Source organism: Notothenia rossii (assembly GCF_949606895.1).
Source record: "Notothenia rossii genome assembly, chromosome: 4".
Taxonomy (NCBI): domain Eukaryota; kingdom Metazoa; phylum Chordata; class Actinopteri; order Perciformes; family Nototheniidae; genus Notothenia; species Notothenia rossii.
This window is the reverse complement of record NC_136902.1, coordinates 2174912-2195905: the sequence shown is the minus strand read 5'-3', so window position 1 is coordinate 2195905 and position 20994 is coordinate 2174912. Positions and strand designations below refer to the sequence as shown.

The 20994-nt window shown below is 44.0% G+C and overlaps 1 protein-coding gene across 1 annotated transcript; it reads left to right on the top strand.

Annotated features, from left to right (window-relative positions):
- Window positions 1-15775: 15775 nt before the first annotated feature.
- On the top strand, window positions 15776-18495 carry LOC307035621 (NLR family CARD domain-containing protein 3-like). Its single transcript, XM_079675204.1, is given in 5 exon segments — window positions 15776-15845; window positions 15990-16853; window positions 16856-17783; window positions 17871-18044; window positions 18139-18495. Coding segments are annotated over 5 exon segments (2307 nt in total). The 5' UTR covers window positions 15776-15808; the 3' UTR covers window positions 18443-18495.
- The last annotated feature ends 2499 nt before the right edge of the window (window positions 18496-20994 follow it).

Sequence of the window (20994 nt, the reverse complement as noted above, 5' to 3'; positions counted from 1 at the left end):
CTGAATTCATGCTGGAATAGGAGTTGAAAGTGATGTTGATTTGTTGAATGAAAGTTTGAATGTGTTTTTTATCACCGACCATTTTTGAGGAGATTCCTCTAAATTCTGTCGGAAGATTTTAATGTCAACTGAAGTGGGCAGTTGAAGTTACAATTTAAAGGTGACCCATCATGCTATATTTGAACAATATATTGTAGGGCCATACCTACCAGTTTGTTTTTCAAAATACCAAACAGATCATGCATTTTAGCCATGCCTCATTTCGCTCTATTTTGCTCTCCTCCACCCTGTCTTTGCATGCGCTGCAGCTGACCACGCCCCCCTGCCAAGGAGGGGGCCGAGTTACGAGCGTCGTGCTGTTACCATGCTGTTACCATGCTGTTACCATGCTGTTACCATGCTGTTACCATGCTGTTACCATGCTGTTTCTATGCTGTTACCATGCTGTTACCATGCCGTTACCATGCTGTTACCATGCTGTTACCATGCCACGGCAACCTCTCATTCCCCTGATAGGTGGAGAGTTGGCCATATAGGCGGAGCTCCTTGTTTCTCACGTCAGAGAATTTTCAAATCTGGATCAGTCTGTATCAGATCCGTTGCAGCCCCGTTTTTAGAGATTTGGCTAAGGAGGAAAATAGAGAGGGTTGTGTTTTCTGACACTTGGTGAGTTCCCTGGAACACCGGGGACACATGTTCATGTAGAAAAGATGTACAAAGGTGCATTTTGCATGATAGGTCCCCTTTAATGTAAGAAATGTAAAACTGTTAATTGAGGTTTCATATTAGAACATGACCACAGCATGATATGTTTTGTATGATTTTCATGTTGTAACGAGAGTAGGTAAATACCTGTATAATTGTGGACAATTTTCTTCAAATAAACTGATCCCACCTTTTGGATTGGGATAACTTAAAATAAATTATTTTGAGAAAAAGGCATAATTTCGGTTATTCGAAGGTCGTTCCCGGATCCGCCGCAAGATCAGGGATGAGAAAGGGGTCCTGACAGCCACAGTTGAGAAATACAACTCAATGGTTCCAATCACAGAAGCTCTGTGCCTCGAAGCCATTCTGTCTGTGGAGAAAGCTTGGCCATGGCAGCTACCAAACAGTGGGAAGTACACCAGTCTGCTGAATGCTCACAGCAAATGTGGAAAACCTTCATGTCTGATATATAAAACTATGTAAGACTTCATAGATTCTTTGAATGTTGATCTTTCATACACATTCATTCATGTTTTGTCATAAATGCTTTCCAGAGTCTTTCGACCTCAGGACAAAGAGAAGAGCGTTGGACCTTGTCATGGCAGTGAAGAGACTACAGGAGGAGAAGAAGATTCTCGTCACAGAAATGAACCACCACTGGAAGGTCCTTTCAACCCGCAGTGCTTCCCTGAAAGAGCTGTCCTGCCTGCAAAGTACAGTATCATGACATTTTTACTTTGCATGACTTTACACATCAGTGATAGGTGATGAAGTAACTGATATTGTCTTTATCTTATACATTTAAGATTCACCATTGGGCCTGAGCGAAGACGGGATGAAAGGTCTCCAGAGCATGTTTAGGAAAAAGCAGCACGACATCGGAGAAATGAAGACTCATGTGAGACGATGCTCCCTGCACGTTTTGACTGGAGCAGAGACCATCAGCTTCTTGCAAAGTCTTTCAGATGAGTCTTTCAGATGAGTCTTCTGACTGCGACTCTGACAGCTCTGATGACACACGGTGAAGCCCCCTCCAGACTACCTTCTATTTATCATCTACATGCTCCCCCTCTGTGAAATACTCCGCCAACATGGTCTCAACTTCCACTCCTATGCCGACGACACCCAACTCTACATCAGTACCAATCCATCATCCCAGCTACCCCCACTGTCACTAGTCACCTAACCTGCAAATCTCTCCACTCCCTAGCCCCTGCATACATCTCTGACCTCCTTCAGCCTACACCCCCTCTCGTCAGCTCAGACACATTTCTTAATGTCTTAATGTGTACGTCCGGTAAGTTATTCTTCAGGTTGTTGAAGGCACTTTCTATCATTTCATTGTATTCAGATGTTATTACATGTCTACTCTGAAACACTATGTAAACAAGGTCCCATAACAATAAAGTTGATCAAAAGAGTTTGGACTGTTCACTCATGTTCTGTTTGTATCTCTGTTTAGCAAACACACATACTGATTAGCACCACGAGGGGGCGGGTAAACCTTTTTGTGTCATGTTTTACAAATCAGATATTCATGTGTGAAGAACTCAAATATGTGCAATAATATAGCTATATCCTGTACAATGATGTGATAACATGAATAAAACATCTGCAGGTGTTATTACATGACATGTTATACATATCTGTACACTAATAATACAAAGGGTTGTTGGTTGTTCCTAGAGTCTCTAAAAGTACAATGGGAGCCAGGGCCTTTTCTTATCAAGCTCCACTTTTGTGGAATCAGCTTCCAGTTTGTGTTCGGGCGGCAGACACCCTATCCGTTTTTAAGAGTGCGCTTAAGACCTTCCTTTTTGATAAAGCTTATAGTTAGGGCTGATTAGATTCAGCCCCTAGTTTTGCTGATATAGGCTTAGTTTGTCGGGGGACATCTTACTTCTTCCTTCTCTCTGTCTATACCTGTGTACTCTCATGTTCCGATTAACCCAGCTTCCCCAAAGGTCTTTCTTTTTGGTGTCTATATACGCCGGGATCCGGAGTCATGGATGATCCTGCGGTCCTGTGTCATGGATTGCGAGTCCTGGATCTTGAGTCGTGGCTGTGGTCCTGGATCATAAGTCCTGGATGGATATCCTCGTGGATTCATCTTCCTATCATACACACATGCATTTCCAAACATTTGGACTACCTATGTTGTAAATGTATTATCTTTTCAATTTACACACGGCATCTATTGCACGTCTGTCCGTCCTGGGAGAGGGATTCCTCCTCTGTTGCTCTCCCTGAGGTTTCTCCCATGTTCCCCTTTAAACTGTGGGTTTCTCTGGAAGTTTGTCCTTGTACGATGTGAGGGTCTAAGGACAGAGGGTCTGAGGAAAGAGGGTCTAAGGACAGAGGGTCTGAGGACAGAGGGTCTAAGGACAGAGGGTCTAAGGACAGAGGGTCTGAGGACAGAGGGTCTAAGGACAGAGGGTTCTAAGGACAGAGGGTCTGAGGACAGAGGGTCTAAGGACAGAGGGTCTAAGGACAGAGGGTCTAAGGACAAAGGGTCTAAGGACAAAGGGTCTGAGGACAGAGGGTCTAAGGACAGAGGGTCTGAGGACAGAGGGTCTGAGGACAGAGGGTCTAAGGACAGAGGGTCTAAGGACAGAGGGTCTAAGGACAGAGGGTCTGAGGACAGAGGGTCTAAGGACAGAGGGTCTAAGGACAGAGGGTCTGAGGACAGAGGGTCTAAGGACAAAGGGTCTAAGGACAAAGGGTCTGAGGACAGAGGGTCTGAGGACAGAGGGTCTAAGGACAGAGGGTCTAAGAACAGAGGGTCTGAGGACAGAGGGTCTGAGGACAGAGGGTCTGAGGACAGAGGGTCTAAGGACAGAGGGTGTCGTGTTGTCATACTGATATTCTGTACAAACTGTCAAGTCCACTGAGACAAAGGTAACATTTGTGATATTGGGTTATATCAATAAACATTGATTGATTGTTATACATACATATCTGTACACTAATAATAAAACAGATAACATGGCATTGTACTCTGTGTACCTCATTTGTTTCATCCTCATAAATTAGCTCAGCGCTAACTTGTATACTTTTATAGGGCAACGTCCCACAGCCTCACAGGTCACAGGTCACAGGTCACAGGTCAACTGATTAATGAAATACATTAAAACACAAATCATTTTAAAAATACAAAAATAAAACATAAATAAAAACTGAGTCCCGCTGTGTTTCCTCAAAGAGTGACCGCTCAATGGAGCCTCAATCTGCTGATGGGGGGTAAGAATTTCAAATGGACTGAAAGCCATTTGAGTCAGTTGTTGTCTGTGTTGAAGCTTCTGTGTAACCTTGTTATGTTCGTCTTGAGCAGGGGGCCTTCAGGCGCTGCAGGATCTGATCCATTATGGTGTGGTGTGTTACCAATAGTTTTCTAGGTGACTGTGGTCCCAGCTGCCTTGAGACCATTAACCAGTTCCTCCTGTGTAGTTCTTTCTCCTGATCATCAAAACCCCACGGGGCCAGATCGTGTGTGGAGCCCCAGACCGAGGGCGACTGATGCTCATTTTGTGTTTCTTCTAGTTCTGAATAATGGCACCAACAGTTGTCTCCTCCTCACCGAGCTGCTCTCTGATGGTCTTGTAGCCGATCCCAGCCTTTTGCAGTCATCAGAGAGTGCAGAGGTCAAATCTAGTCCCTGAGGTCCTTCCACAGCTCTCTGGTCTCGCCCATGGTGGAGAGGTTGGAATCTGAGTGATTGATTCTGTGGACAGGTGTCTTTTATACAGGTAACAAGTTGATAGTAGGAGTACTTTATTAAAGGAAGAGGACTTATGTAACCGCTCTGTGGGAGCCAGCATCCTTGTTTGTTGCAAGGGGATCAAATACTTATTTCCCACAGTAAAATACAAATACATTTTTATCTTTTATATAATGTCAGTTTCTGTATTTTCTTTTTGATATTCTGTCTCTCATTAGTCAAAGAAAATGATAGACTGGTCATTTATTTGTAAGTGGGTGAACTTGCAAAATCAGCAAGGGGTCTCCTCTGTATATCCAGCAAAAGTGTTGGAATGGAAAAATCCCCCCCCCCCCTAAACCACGATGCAGTGAAAACCCCCTGAAGGTGAGGAGGTCAGAGGAAGCAGCGCCTGAGAGCAGCGCCTGCAGTCTTTGCATCTTCACATTCAGTAACTAAAGTTAAACAATAGAATATTTACTGGATAAGGAAGAATTAGGAAATAGGAATACTAGAAAGTATAGTAAATCTACCTCACAGTTGTTCAGTACTTGTTCGATGCCGTCCATGTTTTTTCACGGTGCTTTTCTGTCAGTTATGTTTTGTTGTGTTTGCGGAGCAGTGGCAGAATAAAAAGTGGAAATGCAACTTGTGATTATTTTCCTTAAAATGAAACTCAACACAAATAAAAAGTGAAAATACAAACCATCAGCAGCGTGAGGTAAAAACTGCACCTGATAAAAACATGTGCTCTCACGCCCCCTGCAGGCACATCTCAGTAACTGCAGTGATGGAAAAATACAACAGATACTTCAATCAACTGCAGTAACTCAGTACGTGCACCTGAGGAGATGTACACAGACTGTATGGAAGAATACCACCGAGGGGGGGGGGGGCGGGGAACACACAAAAGGAACACTTATTGTAAAATGACCTGTGTATCTCACGTATAACTTAGTAAAAACTATGAGGACGCAAAACTTGGTAAAAATACCAAAAAAAAGTAAAGTAATAGTCATGTACAATTATGTCTTTCTTTTTTTAAATGGACCATTGTTCAAATTAAATACTTGTATAATCGTATTATGTATGAATACTTCTACTTCGGTACGATTTTAAATGCACGACTTTTAGTAACACTGTTAATAATAATATGTTAACCCTTGTGTTGTCGTCCTATCAACTGAGCAGCTTCTGTTCATAAAGTATAGTATAAATAATTACTCAGATCTGTGTAACACTTTTTGAGCTAACTTTATTTAGATTTAACCACATGTTGATTCATTCTACCAAATTGACCCCAGATGCTTTACATTTTAATTAAACCCAAAACCTAATGAAAATGATGATAATTATTTTCTCGCAAAAAAACGTAGTGTACGAGTACATGATATTTGTCCGGCACTAACATAAAATAAACCTTTATCTCGACATAAAATCATTTGGAAACGGGTCAAATTTTGACTCGAGTACAAGCACCTTGAATTTGTATTCATTGACTAAATGTACAAGTTTCATTCAACCACTAAGTAACACACACACACACACACACACACACACACACACACACACACACACACACACACACACACACACACACACACACACACACACACACACACACACACACACACACACACACACACACACACACACACACACACACACACACACACACACACACACACACACACACACACACACACACACACACACACACACAGACATCCAGTGGTGATCTGCAGACATCAACACAAGGTCAACATTAAACTCCTCATAACGTTAAGCATTATTAGCAGAGATTTAGACCTGAGATTAGGGAAGAGCATTTCCACCACAGAAAAGAACATGATCTACCTGTAAGTCATTAATATGATTTATAATGTAATTAATATGATTTACTATCTCATTAATATACTCAGATATTGTACTTTAGTTAAAATAGAGGGAATATAAATACAATGTTCTGTAAATGCTCTTATTTTGAAGTGCTTCCTGTTTACTGTTCAGCTTCACTTCTTGCTCGTCGGTCGTGTCGCACCTTCTTCTTCTTCTTTCTAAAGGTTTGTAACTCTTTGTGACTTTAGAGCTTTTAGAGACAACTCGGATTAGCAATCATTGCTCAGAGAATAAGAACAACTCTTTAGTTTAACTTTTAGAGACTCAGAGACAGACTTTAACTCTCTTCCTGTTTTTACCTGAGATACACCTGGGGAGGGGGGGGGAGGGGAGTGAAAAGAGGCCGCTCGGTTGGCTGACGGCCGGCCGTTCTGTGATTCTCCAGAACACACAGATACTACCGCTATTATTATTATCAATCATTACTCAGGGAATAACTCAGAGACCCTCTCTCTTTATTTCTGTGTGTGTGTGTGTGTGTGTGTGTGTGTGGGGGGGGGGGGGGGGGGGGAGGGTGTGTGTGTGTGTGTTCCTCGTCACATGACTTGCGAAGTATTTAAAGATAAACATCACAAAAAAGGTACAAATGTGGAAATATAAAGAGGAATACATAAATAATACAAACCATTTTTTGAATACTAAAATAATAAATGTGGAAATGTAAACATTTAATTTGTAATTAAAGGAAACAACACTAATGTTCCTCCCTCAGCCACCAGGGGGCGATACATCCCACAGCCTCACTCGCAGGTGAACTGATTCATCAAATAAATCAAAAAACAAATAATTTTAAAAATAAAACATTAAAAGCCAAAGTAAACAGAGATAAGAGTTGAAGAGAAGGACATTGAAGATGTTTGAATTAAATAAAAACAATTACAATCCTATAAGAAAATATATGAAGCTGAATAAAAAAAAATAAGAACATTTTAAAAATACAATAAAAGGTCAAATGGTATTTACATAATATCTGTGGGAGTATAAAGCTCAGGGTTCATACGGTCATTGAAAACTTGGAAAAGTCGTGGAAATTCAAAATGCAAATTCCAGGCCCTGGAAAAGTTATCGAAAACAATATTTTTCCCAAAGTTTTGGAAAAGTCATTGAAATGTAACTAAAGTTGCGTCAAATATAATTTACATTTTATCTAATCACTGAAATAATCTGCGGTCGCGAGCTGTTATGTGCCATCATGACGCGCATGGTGTTATTTTTTTATATATGAAGCGAGAGCTGTGTGCTCGAGTCTTCCTGCCTGTCGGGCCGGCTGAACTCTGCTGCTCCGGGATGAGGGTCAGCTACATTATCTACGGTGCGTTTGTTATCTGTGCGGAGTCACTGTGGCACAGACTGCACCGCTGGTGAACAGTTGTTAGGAATACTCTGTTTCAGTAAAAGCCCTGCATTCCAAATGTTCCTCAAGTGAAAGTAGGAAAGTATTCTCATCAAAATATAGTGAAAGACAGTAAAAGTAGTCATTGTGCAGATTGGTCCATTTCAGAATAATAGATATGATATGTTTTATAATGATTGATCATGAAAGTGTTCTCAAAGCTGGTAAAGGTGCAGCTAGTCTGAATGACTTTGTATACTGCAGGGTAGCTGGTGGATTTACTCCAGGTGGAACTAAAGTCTGATTTAACACTTGATTAGATTTCACATCATTCATCCAGATCTGAGAAGTAACTAAAGGTATTAAATACATGTATTGGAGTAGAAGTACACCATGTACCTCTGAACTGTAGAGGAGTAGAAGTACAAAGTAGCAAAACATTGAAATACTTAAATAAAGTACAAGTATCTCAAAATTGTGCCCAAGTATAGTACTTGTTGAGTTTATGAACTTAGTTACTTTACACCATGTGGCTCTAAAGATAGAAAGACTAAGCCTTGCACAGAGGCATGAAAATACATTTTCAAAATACTCAACAGTGCTGCCAAAATTATAAACTGACTGCTACACAATTAAAATAAATGCTTTAATATATTTCTATTAGATTTGACTCTTTGGCGTTTCTGTTATTGTTAACACTGCTGCTTTAGTTGTTCTGCTGAAATCCTGTTATTCCTCATTTTAAAGCCGATGTTCCGTGGGTTGGGGGGGTCGGGGGCTCGGATCCTTGTCACCTTTTTCATACCTGATGAGTTTGCATCCCTGACTACTTTGCTTCAGCGTGTAGAAGCTAGTAAGCCTACTATTTGATTTGTTTTAGATAGGCACAACATGTTTCATATGCAGACCTTATTTTCCTCTTCCATGTTAAAATAAACCATTTTCAGTGGTAATTTGTTTTTGGTCATGGAAAATGAGGTAAAGGTCATGGAGAAGTCATGGAGAAGTCATGGAGAAGTCATGGAGAAGTCATGGAGAAGTCATGGAGAAGTCATGGAGAAGTCATGGAGAAGTCATTGAAAATCATTGGTGAAAAAGTGTATGAACCCTGAAAGATGAGTAAATACAGCATAATAATTCATGTATAAATACAACAGGTACAAAATAAAAATTTGAACATTGTGGTGACAACGTATTGATACTCTGGTTCATAATTCACACATGGAACTACAATTGGGGTTTTGTTTCCACACGGACCTGTTGTGTGTTCCTTATATATATTGTGTGCCCTCCTGGCTCTTCCTCTTGTCGTCCCGGGCTGCGACCCGACAACATGTCCTTTGCAGCTCTCTATTAAAGACAACTTTGCACCTTCGATGCACCGCCTCTGACTCCCTATCTCTCGGCACTACATTGGTGACCCTGACGTGATAAGTCTCGCAGAAGTTTCCGAGACGGACCCGAACACGGCAAAGGAAACTCAGGTTTCTTTCTCGAAATGCCGGGGATTTTTGGAATCGTCCGTTGCTGCCACCGGCACGCGGACTGAGGCTCGGTGCACGCCTCGCAGAATGGCTGGGGACGTTGCTCGCCATTCCCGCATCGGTCTTCCAACCAACAGGGAGACGATGCACGACCCGCTGGGTAGGGATGAACCCGATTGCTACCTCCTGGGGCTGTTTTCTTCTGCTCGTGCGGCTGCACGTCCAGGCTGCGCTAGCCTTCGACGACTAGCAGCTAACCTCGTTAGCTAACGGCTACGGCTAGCGGCTACCGACGCCTGCCAGCTAGCGGCTAACGGCTAGCTGCTAACGGCTATCGACCTTCTTTTTTTTTTTTTTCCCTGGTGCCTGAGAGGAGGTTCGACCATGTCTGGTCGGCCTCGTGTGGATCCTCTCACGATTTCACCTACCTTTTTTGGACCGTGGACAGTACGGCCCTTTTTGAGCTTTTTCTGGTGCCTGAGAGGAGGTTCGACCATGTCTGGTCGGCCTCGTGTGGACCCTCTCGCCGTTTCATCACCTCGACGGCGGCTTCTGACGCCACCCGCGCTCTCATCGGCGCCTGGGTGGCACGCTTCTGGACCCCGTCTCGCCTCGGCGGTTTCGGACGTCGCCCATGCCTTTATTGGCCCGTGGGTGGCGCGCTCCGGGACCCTGCCTGGCCTCTTCCTTCGCCTCGGCGGTTTCGGACGTCGCCCATGCCTTCATTGGCCCGTGGGTGGCGCGCTCCGGGACCCTGCCTGGCCTCTCCTCTTACCGCGGCTCACGGTTGGCCTCGACGGCAGCTTCGGACGGCGCTCCGTCTGGCTTCTCCCCTGTCCACGGCTCCTTCCTCCCGGGGTGACTGCTCCTGCCTTCCTGGGATTCCGCTCCGTCCTTCCGGAGGTTTCATGCCCGCCGCCGCCGTGCCTTCACCTGCGGCCGGGCAGCGCTTTTTCCTGCTGGGTTCGCCACGACACCTACTGCAGCCCCCTTACAACGGCCCGTTCCGGCCCGCCCCCGGTGGGGGTGCCCTCGCCCTCGTTAGGGTCCCTACCCTCTCATGCGGCCTCTTTTCGTCGGCCCGTTCCATGGCCCGGTCCTCAATTGCGACCCCGCCCTCCTCGGCCCCTGTGGTGCTTCCTCCACGGACGCAAGGATTTATTTTTGCCATATTTGAATTCTGGGGGGGCTTGTGTGGTGACCACGTATTGATACGCTGGTTCATAATTCACACATGGAACTACAATTGGGGTTTTGTTTCCACACGGACCTGTTGTGTGTTCCTTATATATATTGTGTGCCCTCCTGGCTCTTCCTCTTGTCGTCCCGGGCTGCGACCCGACAACATGTCCTTTGCAGCTCTCTATTAAAGACAACTTTGCACCTTCGATGCACCGCCTCTGACTCCCTATCTCTCGGCACTACAACATGAACATTTAAACAGTATTAATTAGGGATGCACCGAATATTCGGCCGCCGAAAATTATCGGCCGAAAATGGTTAAAAAGGCTCTTTCGGTTTTCGGCCGAAAGGGTTTTAGCACCGAAAAAATATCACCGAATGTCAGAGAACAGGGTTACGTTGGTAAGCTAACGTGTTGTTGTGATGACGTAATCAAAACGCGGCGACAAGCACGGTGCGCAACCATGCTCGCGGCTGGCTCACAGCCAACATGTCTGCCGCTTGGAGATATTTAAAAATATCAGAGAAAGAGGCGCGGATTGCGATTTGTAAAACGTGTTCAGCTGACATTTCTCGAAGGGGTGTAACTTAAGGTGACCAGATTTTCAAAATTAAAAACGGGGACATTTTGAGTTTTGCAGTCAATATATCATTAACATATCCAATTTTCTTCACTGTTAAAGAAAAAACGGGAACTTTTTAACTGTTGGATACAAACAGAAGGATGATAGCCCATATATGAGATTTCAAAAGTATTTTATTTTGAAACTCTACATCAGAATGTCCTGATTTTCTCTGATTGACTAGATGGGGTGTCCTGCTACACCCTGAAGTGAAATAAGTATTTAATTGACTTTGATGACTCTTTGATTATGGACAGTTTCCAATAGATAATAATCCAAATATAGATGGACAATAGATCTAATTTGAGATTTTAAACAGCATACATTTTAAATTGTGCTTCAGAAAGTAATGTTCTTTTAGGAGTGTTGTGAGATGGCGTCAACATCAATTGAAATTAGTCACCCAGTGGAAACGTCAGATATGTCTTCATAACTGTATACTTACACTTTACATTCACTCAGTTATAATGTGGTAGTTATACGTAGTTTGTTTTAAATTATTATTGATCACATTATATAGGACATATTTCTTAATTTAAGCTCCAGTAGCCTATGAATATGTTTGGTGTGTTTTTTAGGTATATTCGTTATTGACCAAGTAAACGCTTTTATTTTGAAGGCAGTTTTTACAGGCCTCTACCGTAATGCATAGGATATTCGCGCACCGCAATACAACGTGCGGGCTGGCTTGACTGTCTTCCGAAGTGCGGGCTGGCTTGACCACAGTCTGTGTTTACCCAGTGTTTCCTGACATGAAACGTTTTATTTCACCTCGCTATGTGTTTTTAACGTATATTAAAAAACGGGGACAGTTTCAACCGGGGACAGGCCAATACAAACGGGGACTGTCCCTGGAAAACGGGGACGTCTGGTCACCCTAGTGTAACTGCAAAGACTTTCACCACTTCGGGATTACTCCACCACTTGAAATCAAAACACCCGGACAAATATGCGGAGTAAGATCAAATCACAAGCACTGACAGCGAGAGAATGTTCAGCGCTGCCTCTCATGTGCTTGATGAGAAGAGGAGCAGACTTATGGCTGATAAAGCAGACAAGCTACTGTTCATTAAAAAGAACCTCCCACTTTTCCAAATAAAATGTTAAATAAAATATATATATATATATATATATGTAAATGTTCCATTCATGTGGATTTATCCAGTTTGCACATTTGTATGCATGCACTTATAGGTGCATTTGTTGTTGTTGAAGGCCTGGCTGTTACAGTCTTTATTTACACTATCTTGTTGTAGGCCTACTGGCCTAGATGTTGATGCAGTTTTAAAGCACCTTGGCTTTGCTCTGAATGCACTTTGTTCTAGTTTTCCTACAGAGAAAAGAAAATGCACTTGACTTGGAATGAATGTACTGTATGCATTCAGAAGTGCTGAATAAATGTTTTATGGACCCATAATAGTGATTATTATTTAAGTTACATAATCATGTATTTTTCCATAATCAGGCAGCTGGACAACATTGGTAAAATATATATATACATTATATATATATATTTCTATTAATCATTTTCGGCCTTTCGGCATTCGGTTTTCGGCCAACTGTTTCCTATTTTCGGTATGGGTTTCGGCCAAGAATTTCCCATTCGGTGCACCCCTAGTATTAATTAAAGAAAACAATATGTGAAAATACAAAGAGGAATAAATGAAAGGGAATGTAATAAATAATACAATTAATAAATATAGTCAACAGGAGTGGTGATAAAAAGAGCTCCCAATAAATGAAACAGTTGAAGAATATAAATACTATATAAATAATCATAAGAAAATGAAAATGATACATAGACAAATAATAACTATATAAATATAAAAGTGAATACATGGATTGATAAATAGGAATCAATAAAACACCCTCTATGGCATGACTTTTTATTTTGGGAGGAAAAAAATGTTTCACCATGTGTTTTAGAAGCTTAGGGGTCCCTGATTATTATATACATTATAAAATGTGACCCCCCCCCCCGCCCCACACCATCAGGGCAACACTGTGCTACGAGGGTATTTAATCACCAAGGATTTCAGAAGAAATAGAAAAAATGTGTGTGAGTGTGTGTGTGTCCTTTATATATACAGTCTATGTTGTGAATTTATTCCAGGTGTAACCTAGACCTGAACCTAGACCTGAGTCCTGGACCTGAGTCCTGGACCTGAGTCCTGGACCTGAGTCCTGGACCTGGACCTGGACCTGGACCTGGACCTGAGTCCTGGACCTGGACCTGTGTCCCGCTGTGTTTCCTCAAAGAGTGACCGCTCAATGGAGCCTCAATCTGCTGATGGGAGGTAAGAATTTAAAACGGACTGAAAGCCATTTGAGTCAGTTGTTGTCTGTGTTGAAGCTTCTGTGTAACCTTCAGGAAATCCTGGTTATTAGCGACGTCGGTGGGCGTTAAGTGAACTGCAGTTAGCATCCTGGACATGAACTCAGTGACGTTCTCCACTAAAGAGATGTGTTTACGTTAGCTTCACACTGCTGGCTGTAGGGCAGCTGAAGAGACGCGAGGCACTTTGTAGATTAACTTCACGTCTTTAGGATTTACTCTGAACATCTTCCAGAGTCCTTCACATAGAGAGCAGTCCACCGGCTGATAGAGGAGACTCAGAGAGTCTGGAAGGTTCATCTGTTGGGAAACACAGAGCGATTTATACCATTACATTGTAAAGAGTGACTTTAGATTTCATTTAGTTTTTATCTGTTTCTGTTTCAGGGTCCAGCAGCAGAGACCAGACTCTCCCAGCTGTCTGTCCCTAAAGAGCGACTCCTCGAAGGACGACGTCATAAACTTTAAAGGACGACCTCCATCTGCTGATCAGAAGTAAGCTGTGACTCACAGTAAGAGTCCGGTTATGATAGAAGCAGACTTGATTACTCCAACAGAGTTTTACTACAACTCATCCAGAACGCTGCCACCAGAGTCCTCACCAAAACCAGAAGAATTGAGCTCATCCCCCCAGCTCTCAAAGCTCTGCACTGGCTTCCAATACCACAAAGAACACACTTTAAAATCTTAATTTTAACTTACAAAGCACTCAATGGATTGGGACCAGAGTACATGTCTGATATGCTGCTCTGTAACGAGCCACCCAGAGCTCTCAGATCATCGGGGAAGGTTCACTCATCGTCCACAGGGTCAGAACCAAAATCACTGAGGCAGCTTTTAGCTTCTATGCTCTGCAGATCTGGAACAACCTTCCTGAGATCTGAGGTCCGCCCCCACCGAGAGTTCTTTAAATAGAGTCTGAAATCTTTCTCTTTACTGCTTCCTATCAAGAGATCATCTCACTCTGTTGTATCATTGCACTTCAACACTTTTAGCTGCTTTATGTGTATTTAGGCCACATCAGTATCCTCATCCTCCTAGACATGTCTACAGCTTTTTTTACATCCTGCTCAACCGCCTATCCAACTACCTTTGCCTTACGAGTACAGCTCTATCCTGGTTCCACTCATACCTCTCCAACAGGTAACAGTTTGTCACCATCAGAAACTCCAGCTCCCCTCCAGCCCCAGTCAACCAAGGCGTGCTGCAAGGCTCAGTGCTTGGCCCTCTTCTCTTCACCACCTACATGCTCCCCCTTGGTCAAATCATGTGTAATGTATAAGTAAAGATACACAATTTTAACTTCATTACCCACTTCTGGTTTTCTCTTCTCTGATTACATAGTCGAACATCACTAAAGACCATTTAGTAAACCAGAGTTTACTATGCCTTGCAACTAGTAGCAGGATCTTAGTTGATCATATTTAAACATGTCACAAAAGCACATTCATCTGTTTCTGTTTCAGGGTCCAGCAGCAGAGACCAGACTCTCCCAGCTGTCTGTCCCTAAAGAGCGACTCCTCGAAGGAAGACTTCATGGACTTTAAAGGACGACCTCCATCTGCTGATCAGAAGTAAGCTGTAACTCACAGTAAGAGTCCGGTTATGATAGAATAAAACCAGTTTGTATAAAGTCTTGTCAGACCCCTCCTTTTGTCCAAAGTTTAGTTGTGAACGTCCACACTGGGAGGGGCAGTGAAACTCCATCTGAAAACTCAGGCTGTTCAGAAGCTGTTCCACCATCTCTCAAACACTTCTGATGGAGGAGACTGAGCCTTCATCAAAGTCACAACCAGCTCTACTGCCAGGTGAACCCTGACCCCTGCTGTGGGGCTGGAGGTGGAGCTGGGGGGGGTAAAGGGGGCTGGTGTACGAACTGTCCCTAGGTCTGTCCTCTTCCTGATGAACAGCTGTTAGCCAGCTGCAGAGTCCAGTCTCTATCCACACAGCCACGTTTCAGGAAGACCAGAATGAAGGATGGACAGAATCCTCTTCAACAGTAGCTGGAAATAAATATTCCTGTAGTGCAAAGTTCCCGCTGACGCACAGGACCACCAGCCTGTTTCCCTGTCCTCCTTTACCCTGAGTGTGTCTCTGTGTGGACAGACATCATGTGAGCTAATGCTTCATGGTTCCTCCACAGAGGGGACCAGGAGAGCTGGGAGGTTCCCGGTGGTCAGTCTGCCCAGCAGCATCAGACACAGCTGGACTCCATATTCACGGTGAGTACATGTACTCCAGATACTTGAGCTCTCTTCTGTTCACAGTCATCTCCATGCTGCACTTTCAGAGAGTCAGTCTGTCCGGATCTGATGTTTGGATCCATGGTTTATAGTTTGTGTCCTTCATGTGATGTTCCAGCTGCTGGAGGACCACATCGTCACCTTTGTGAAGAGCGAGCTGAAGAAGTTCCAGAAGGCTCTGAGTTCAGATTACCCAGAAGGCTTAGAGAGTCAGAGTGAGGATGAGGAGGTATTGGAGGCTGAGGATGAAGAGCAGAGGAGCAGCGAGGCATTCCTGAACATCTCACTGAACTTCCTGAGGAGCATGAAGCAGGAGGAGCTGGCTGACCGTCTGCAGAGCAGTAAGAGGGTTTCTATAGAGAGTTAACACTCTGGATAAATGTCTCCTCTGCTGATGTCTCAAGAGACCAACATATATCCATACTTCATTCAGAGAACCAGAGTTACAGTGTGACCTCATGATCTTTTGTTGTGTGTTCTTTCAGGAACTCGTGCTGGAGTTTGTCAGCGTAAACTTAAGTCCACCCTGAAGGAGAGGTTCCAGTGTGTGTTTGAGGGCATTGCTAAAGCAGGAAACCCAACCCTTCTGAACCAGATCTACACAGAGCTCTACATCACAGAGGGGGGGTCTGCAGAGGTCAATGCTGAACATGAGGTCAGACAGATTGAAACAGCATCCAGGAAACCAGACAGACCAGAAACAACCATCAGACAAGAAGACTTCTTTAAAGCCTCACCTGGAAGAGATGCACCAATCAGAGCAGTGATGACAAAGGGCGTGGCTGGCATTGGGAAAACAGTCTTAACACAGAAGTTCACTCTGGACTGGGCTGAAGGCAAAGCCAACCAGGACATCCAGTTCATATTTCCATTCACCTTCAGAGAGCTGAATGTGGTGAGAGAGAACAAGTACAGCTTGGTGGAACTTGTTCATCACTTCTTCTCTGAAACCAGAGACGCAGGAATCTGCAGGTTTGATCAGTTCCCGGTTGTGTTCATCTTTGACGGTCTGGATGAGAGTCGACTTCCTCTGGACTTCCTCAACACTGAGATCCTGACTGATGTCACAGAGTCCACCTCAGTGGATGTGCTGCTGACAAACCTCATCAGGGGGAAGCTGCTTCCCTCTGCTCGCCTCTGGATAACCACACGACCTGCAGCAGCCAATCAGATCCCTCCTGAGTGTGTGGACATGGTGACAGAGGTCCGAGGGTTCACTGACCCACAGAAGGAGGAGTACTTCAGGAAGAGATTCAGAGATCAGGAGCCGGCCGGCACCATCATCTCCCACATCAAGACCTCACGAAGCCTCCACATCATGTGCCACATCCCAGTCTTCTGCTGGATCTCTCAGTTCTGGAGCAGGTGTTGAAAACCAGAGAGGGGGGAGAGCTGCCCAAGACCCTGACTGAGATGTACATCCACTTCCTGGTGGTTCAGACCAAAGTGAAGAACATCAAGTATGATGGAGGAGCTGAGACAGATCCACACTGGAGTCCAGAGAGCAGGAACATGATGGAGGCTCTGGGGAAACTGGCTTTTGAGCAGCTGCAGAAAGGCAACCTGATCTTCTATGAGTCCGACCTGACAGAGTGTGGCATCGATATCAGAGCAGCCTCAGTGTACTCAGGAGTGTTCACACAGGTCTTTAGAGAGGAGAGAGGACTGTACCAGAGGGACAAGGTGTTCTGCTTCGTCCATCTGAGCGTTCAGGAGTTTCTGGCTGCTCTTCATGTCCATCTGACCTTCATCACCTCTGGAGTCAACCGGCTGGCAGAAGAACCAACAATCTCCCAGAAGTCTGAAGTCAAACCTGAACTAACACATCTCTACCAGAGTGCTGTGGACCAGGCCTTACAGAGTCCAAACGGACACCTGGACTTGTTCCTGCGCTTCTTCCTGGGTCTTTCTCTGCAGACCAATCAGAAACTCCTACGAGGCCTGCTGAAACAGACAGGAAGTAGCTCAGAGACCAATCAGGAAACAGTCCAGTACATCAAGAAGAAGATAGAAGAGGATCTGTCTCCAGAGAGAAGCATCAACCTGTTCCACTGTCTGAATGAACTGAATGATCGTTCTCTAGTGGAGCAGATCCAACAGTCCCTGAGTTCAGGAAGTCTCTCCACAGATAATCTGTCTCCTGCTCAGTGGTCAGCTCTGGTCTTCATCTTACTGTCATCAGGAGAAGATCTGAACGTGTTTGACCTGAAGAGATACTCTGCTTCAGAGGAGGCTCTTCTGAGGCTGCTGCCAGTGGTCAAAGCCTCCAACAAAGCTCTGTGAGTACAGAGATCATTTGATTTAGTGAATCAGTTATTAATACACTGCTGTCTTCTGAATAACTGTTGTCCTCATCGTCTCTTCAGGCTGAGTGGCTGTAACCTGTCAGAGAGAAGCTGCTCAGCTCTGTCCTCAGTCCTCAGCTCCCAGTCCTCTAGTCTGAGAGATCTGGACCTGAGTAACAACGACCTGCAGGATTCAGGAGTGAAGCTGCTGTCTGCTGGACTGGAGAGTCCACACTGTGAACTGAAGACTCTCAGGTTGGTATAAAACTGTTTAAAAATGTTGACCATCTCAATTCTATGTTTCTTCATATACTAATTATTGAATGGACATGTTATTGAATTCTTTCAGACTGAGTGTTTGTAACCTGTCAGAGAGAAGCTGCTCAGCTCTGTCCTCAGTCCTCAGCTCCCAGTCCTCTAGTCTGAGAGATCTGGACCTGAGTAACAACGACCTGCAGGATTCAGGAGTGAAGCTGCTGTCTGCTGGACTGGAGAGTCCACACTGTGAACTGAAGACTCTCAGGTCAGAGACCAACACACTCTCACTCCATAATCGTCCAGGAGCGACGTTTGGTCAGGGTCCCGTGGCGTGCAGTTGTGACGCTCCTAGGCTCCTTCAGCTTCATAAAGGGACACAAATAGCTTTCAACTGATTGCAATGTATTCCCATCTGCGGCGGGATTTGACGCTCATGGAAGCACGGCATTCGTTTGTGTCGGCTGCCCTTAAAGGCAATGTGAGCGTCCATTCCCATTGGATAACGGAGAATTGTACACCCGGAAGTAAGTATTCCCCTTACTGTGGATTGATTTTACAGTGTTATCTGCACTACTCATCGACTAAAAAACACCAGATTATCCTTGTTAATTACACAACATTGATTGGTTTAAATTGTGTGCAATGCTTTTCCATTGTTCCCCTTCGATTCGGAGAAACAAATATTTTTTCGGAGTAAAGGATGGCAGAAGACACTACACTACCCAGAATCCCCAGCTATCGTTTAGGACTACACCATGTGCTCTGTTTGACAAACTCGTTTTTTTTCACCATTCATTCCAATGGCTGGCGTCTATGTCACGTGATCTTCAAATTTCTCCCTGCAGAAAAAAAAAACATGGCCGAACTTCGTTTTATTCTCGGTGGAAAATGACTATTTTAAAGTTGGTTTGGCCATTAAAATGCCAATTTTCAGAATTACTAGAGACTAGATCAACTCTAAACACCCATATGAAAAAGATCGGTTTACATTTTAATAATCAAATAAGTATGTGAACATAACCAATAACCTACCATAGCCAATAACAAATAAATGTCACATATTTTATTTTTGTTGTTCATTCATATCTTATTTTACTATTTTATTTATGCATATTTTTTTATCTCTCCAGTTTAAAACGATATGTCTGGTTTACTGTCCCATAGTATACATTGGAATGATTTCAAACCTGTTTTATCCTAATAATTACAAAGGAGTGCCTTGGAAATATGTGTTTACATAAATTGTGATCAAAACGTTTGAGACCCACTGAGATAACTTAGACTAAAGTGAACTATCTAAACACTCAGTCCTTTACCTCACTGAGCTGTAGTTATCAGCCTCAGTCTGACTGGAGAGGACTCTCCCTCCACATTATTGTAGAAACATCTTCTTCTAATATCCGTTAGAGCAGCTAGCACCAGATGCTAATAACAACAGCGCTGGTACCGGTGCACCCTCCCTTTCTCCCTCGCTCGCTCCCACGCTCACGGCCCGTCCACACTACAGCTTCGACAGCTTCAAAAACGGTTTCCAACGCGTCTGCCCATTCACTTTGAATGGGGTGACGTCACGTTGCCTCGCTTTTCGCCGAACTGAATTGTGGGTAGCATAGCGGTCCGTCTCCGCCGTCTCCAGCTGCAGAAAATCCCGTTTATGCAAATCTGACAGTTCAAGAGCTAGCCAATCAAACCGCGTGCAAGCTGGGAGAGCCAGACCCATTTATTTTAATAAGAAATTACGGTAGCAAATCACCCGGTTCTTTACGACCAGAACTATTTACCGGGATACAAACCGGAGGAACCAGGCTTGGAGGGAGGTGGCAGAGACAGTGGGTGAAACTGGTAGGTTTTCACCTGTTTGGGGAGTTTATATATATATATATATATATATATATATATTGCTCGCATAAAATCCCCGGGGTTTTTTGCTTTCTATGCCGGGGGCGGGACATTAATGTGATTGGTTGTTGGTCGCGGTGCTCGAATAAAATCCCCAAGCTTCAGACACGCCCAGCTCCAAGCTTTTTTTGAAGCTGTAGTGTGGACGGGCTGTCACACGCACTTTGGCTGTGAGCTGCGGGTGCCAGATAAGCCAACATCCCCCATTTTCATCACTTACAGCCCCCATCGTACAGGGCAAATGAAAAGTGTAACCGGGATGAAAAGGGTGTTACATTTACTTAATTATGAATGTTGTTACATCAAGGCCAAAAATTAGGATGAGCACCAACGGTAAAAAAAAAAAGATTTCTCCAAGAGCTGCCAGGGCAGCGCCTCCACAGATCTGGCGCCCTAGGCGAACATCTATAACGCCAGTGCGACGGGCCGGCCCTGGTCCCAGGTTACGCTGTAGGAAGTGTAGGTACAACGCTACATTCCCCGCCCCGCCGCAGTCATACAGTAGGCTACGGAGAGCGGCGAGAAATATTTCCTCAGGCATCGAAAAGCGGAACCGAAATTCACATTTCTAAATGATGCCGTTGGAATCGAAATGTTGGAACCGGTTCCGAACCGGAGCCGGTTCTCGGTACCCAACCCTAGTCCTGACGGACTCCAACTTGTGTTTATTAATCAAACAAATAAATAAACACAAGGATAATTATGTGTTATTGTTGAGTAAATGGAGAATTGCACAGGGGAAAATAACGTATCTATGCCACAATTTTAGATGCGGATTTTGTTAAACTAATACGTTTGTGCTGTGGACCAACACTATACATTGACGGGGAAGGGGGTAGCAATAAAGATAACACCATTAAACAGTTACACAACATAACAGAAATAATATTGATAGCAGCGTCCCTAGCAACAAGTAACAAGTAGTTAATAATAATAAAAGACATTAAGATAAAGGCATTTTAAACAGTCATTAAAAAGCAACACAATCTTCCTGCATTGCATTACTCTAAACGTGTAATAACGTGCTTTAACCAGTAGGCGGTTTGGG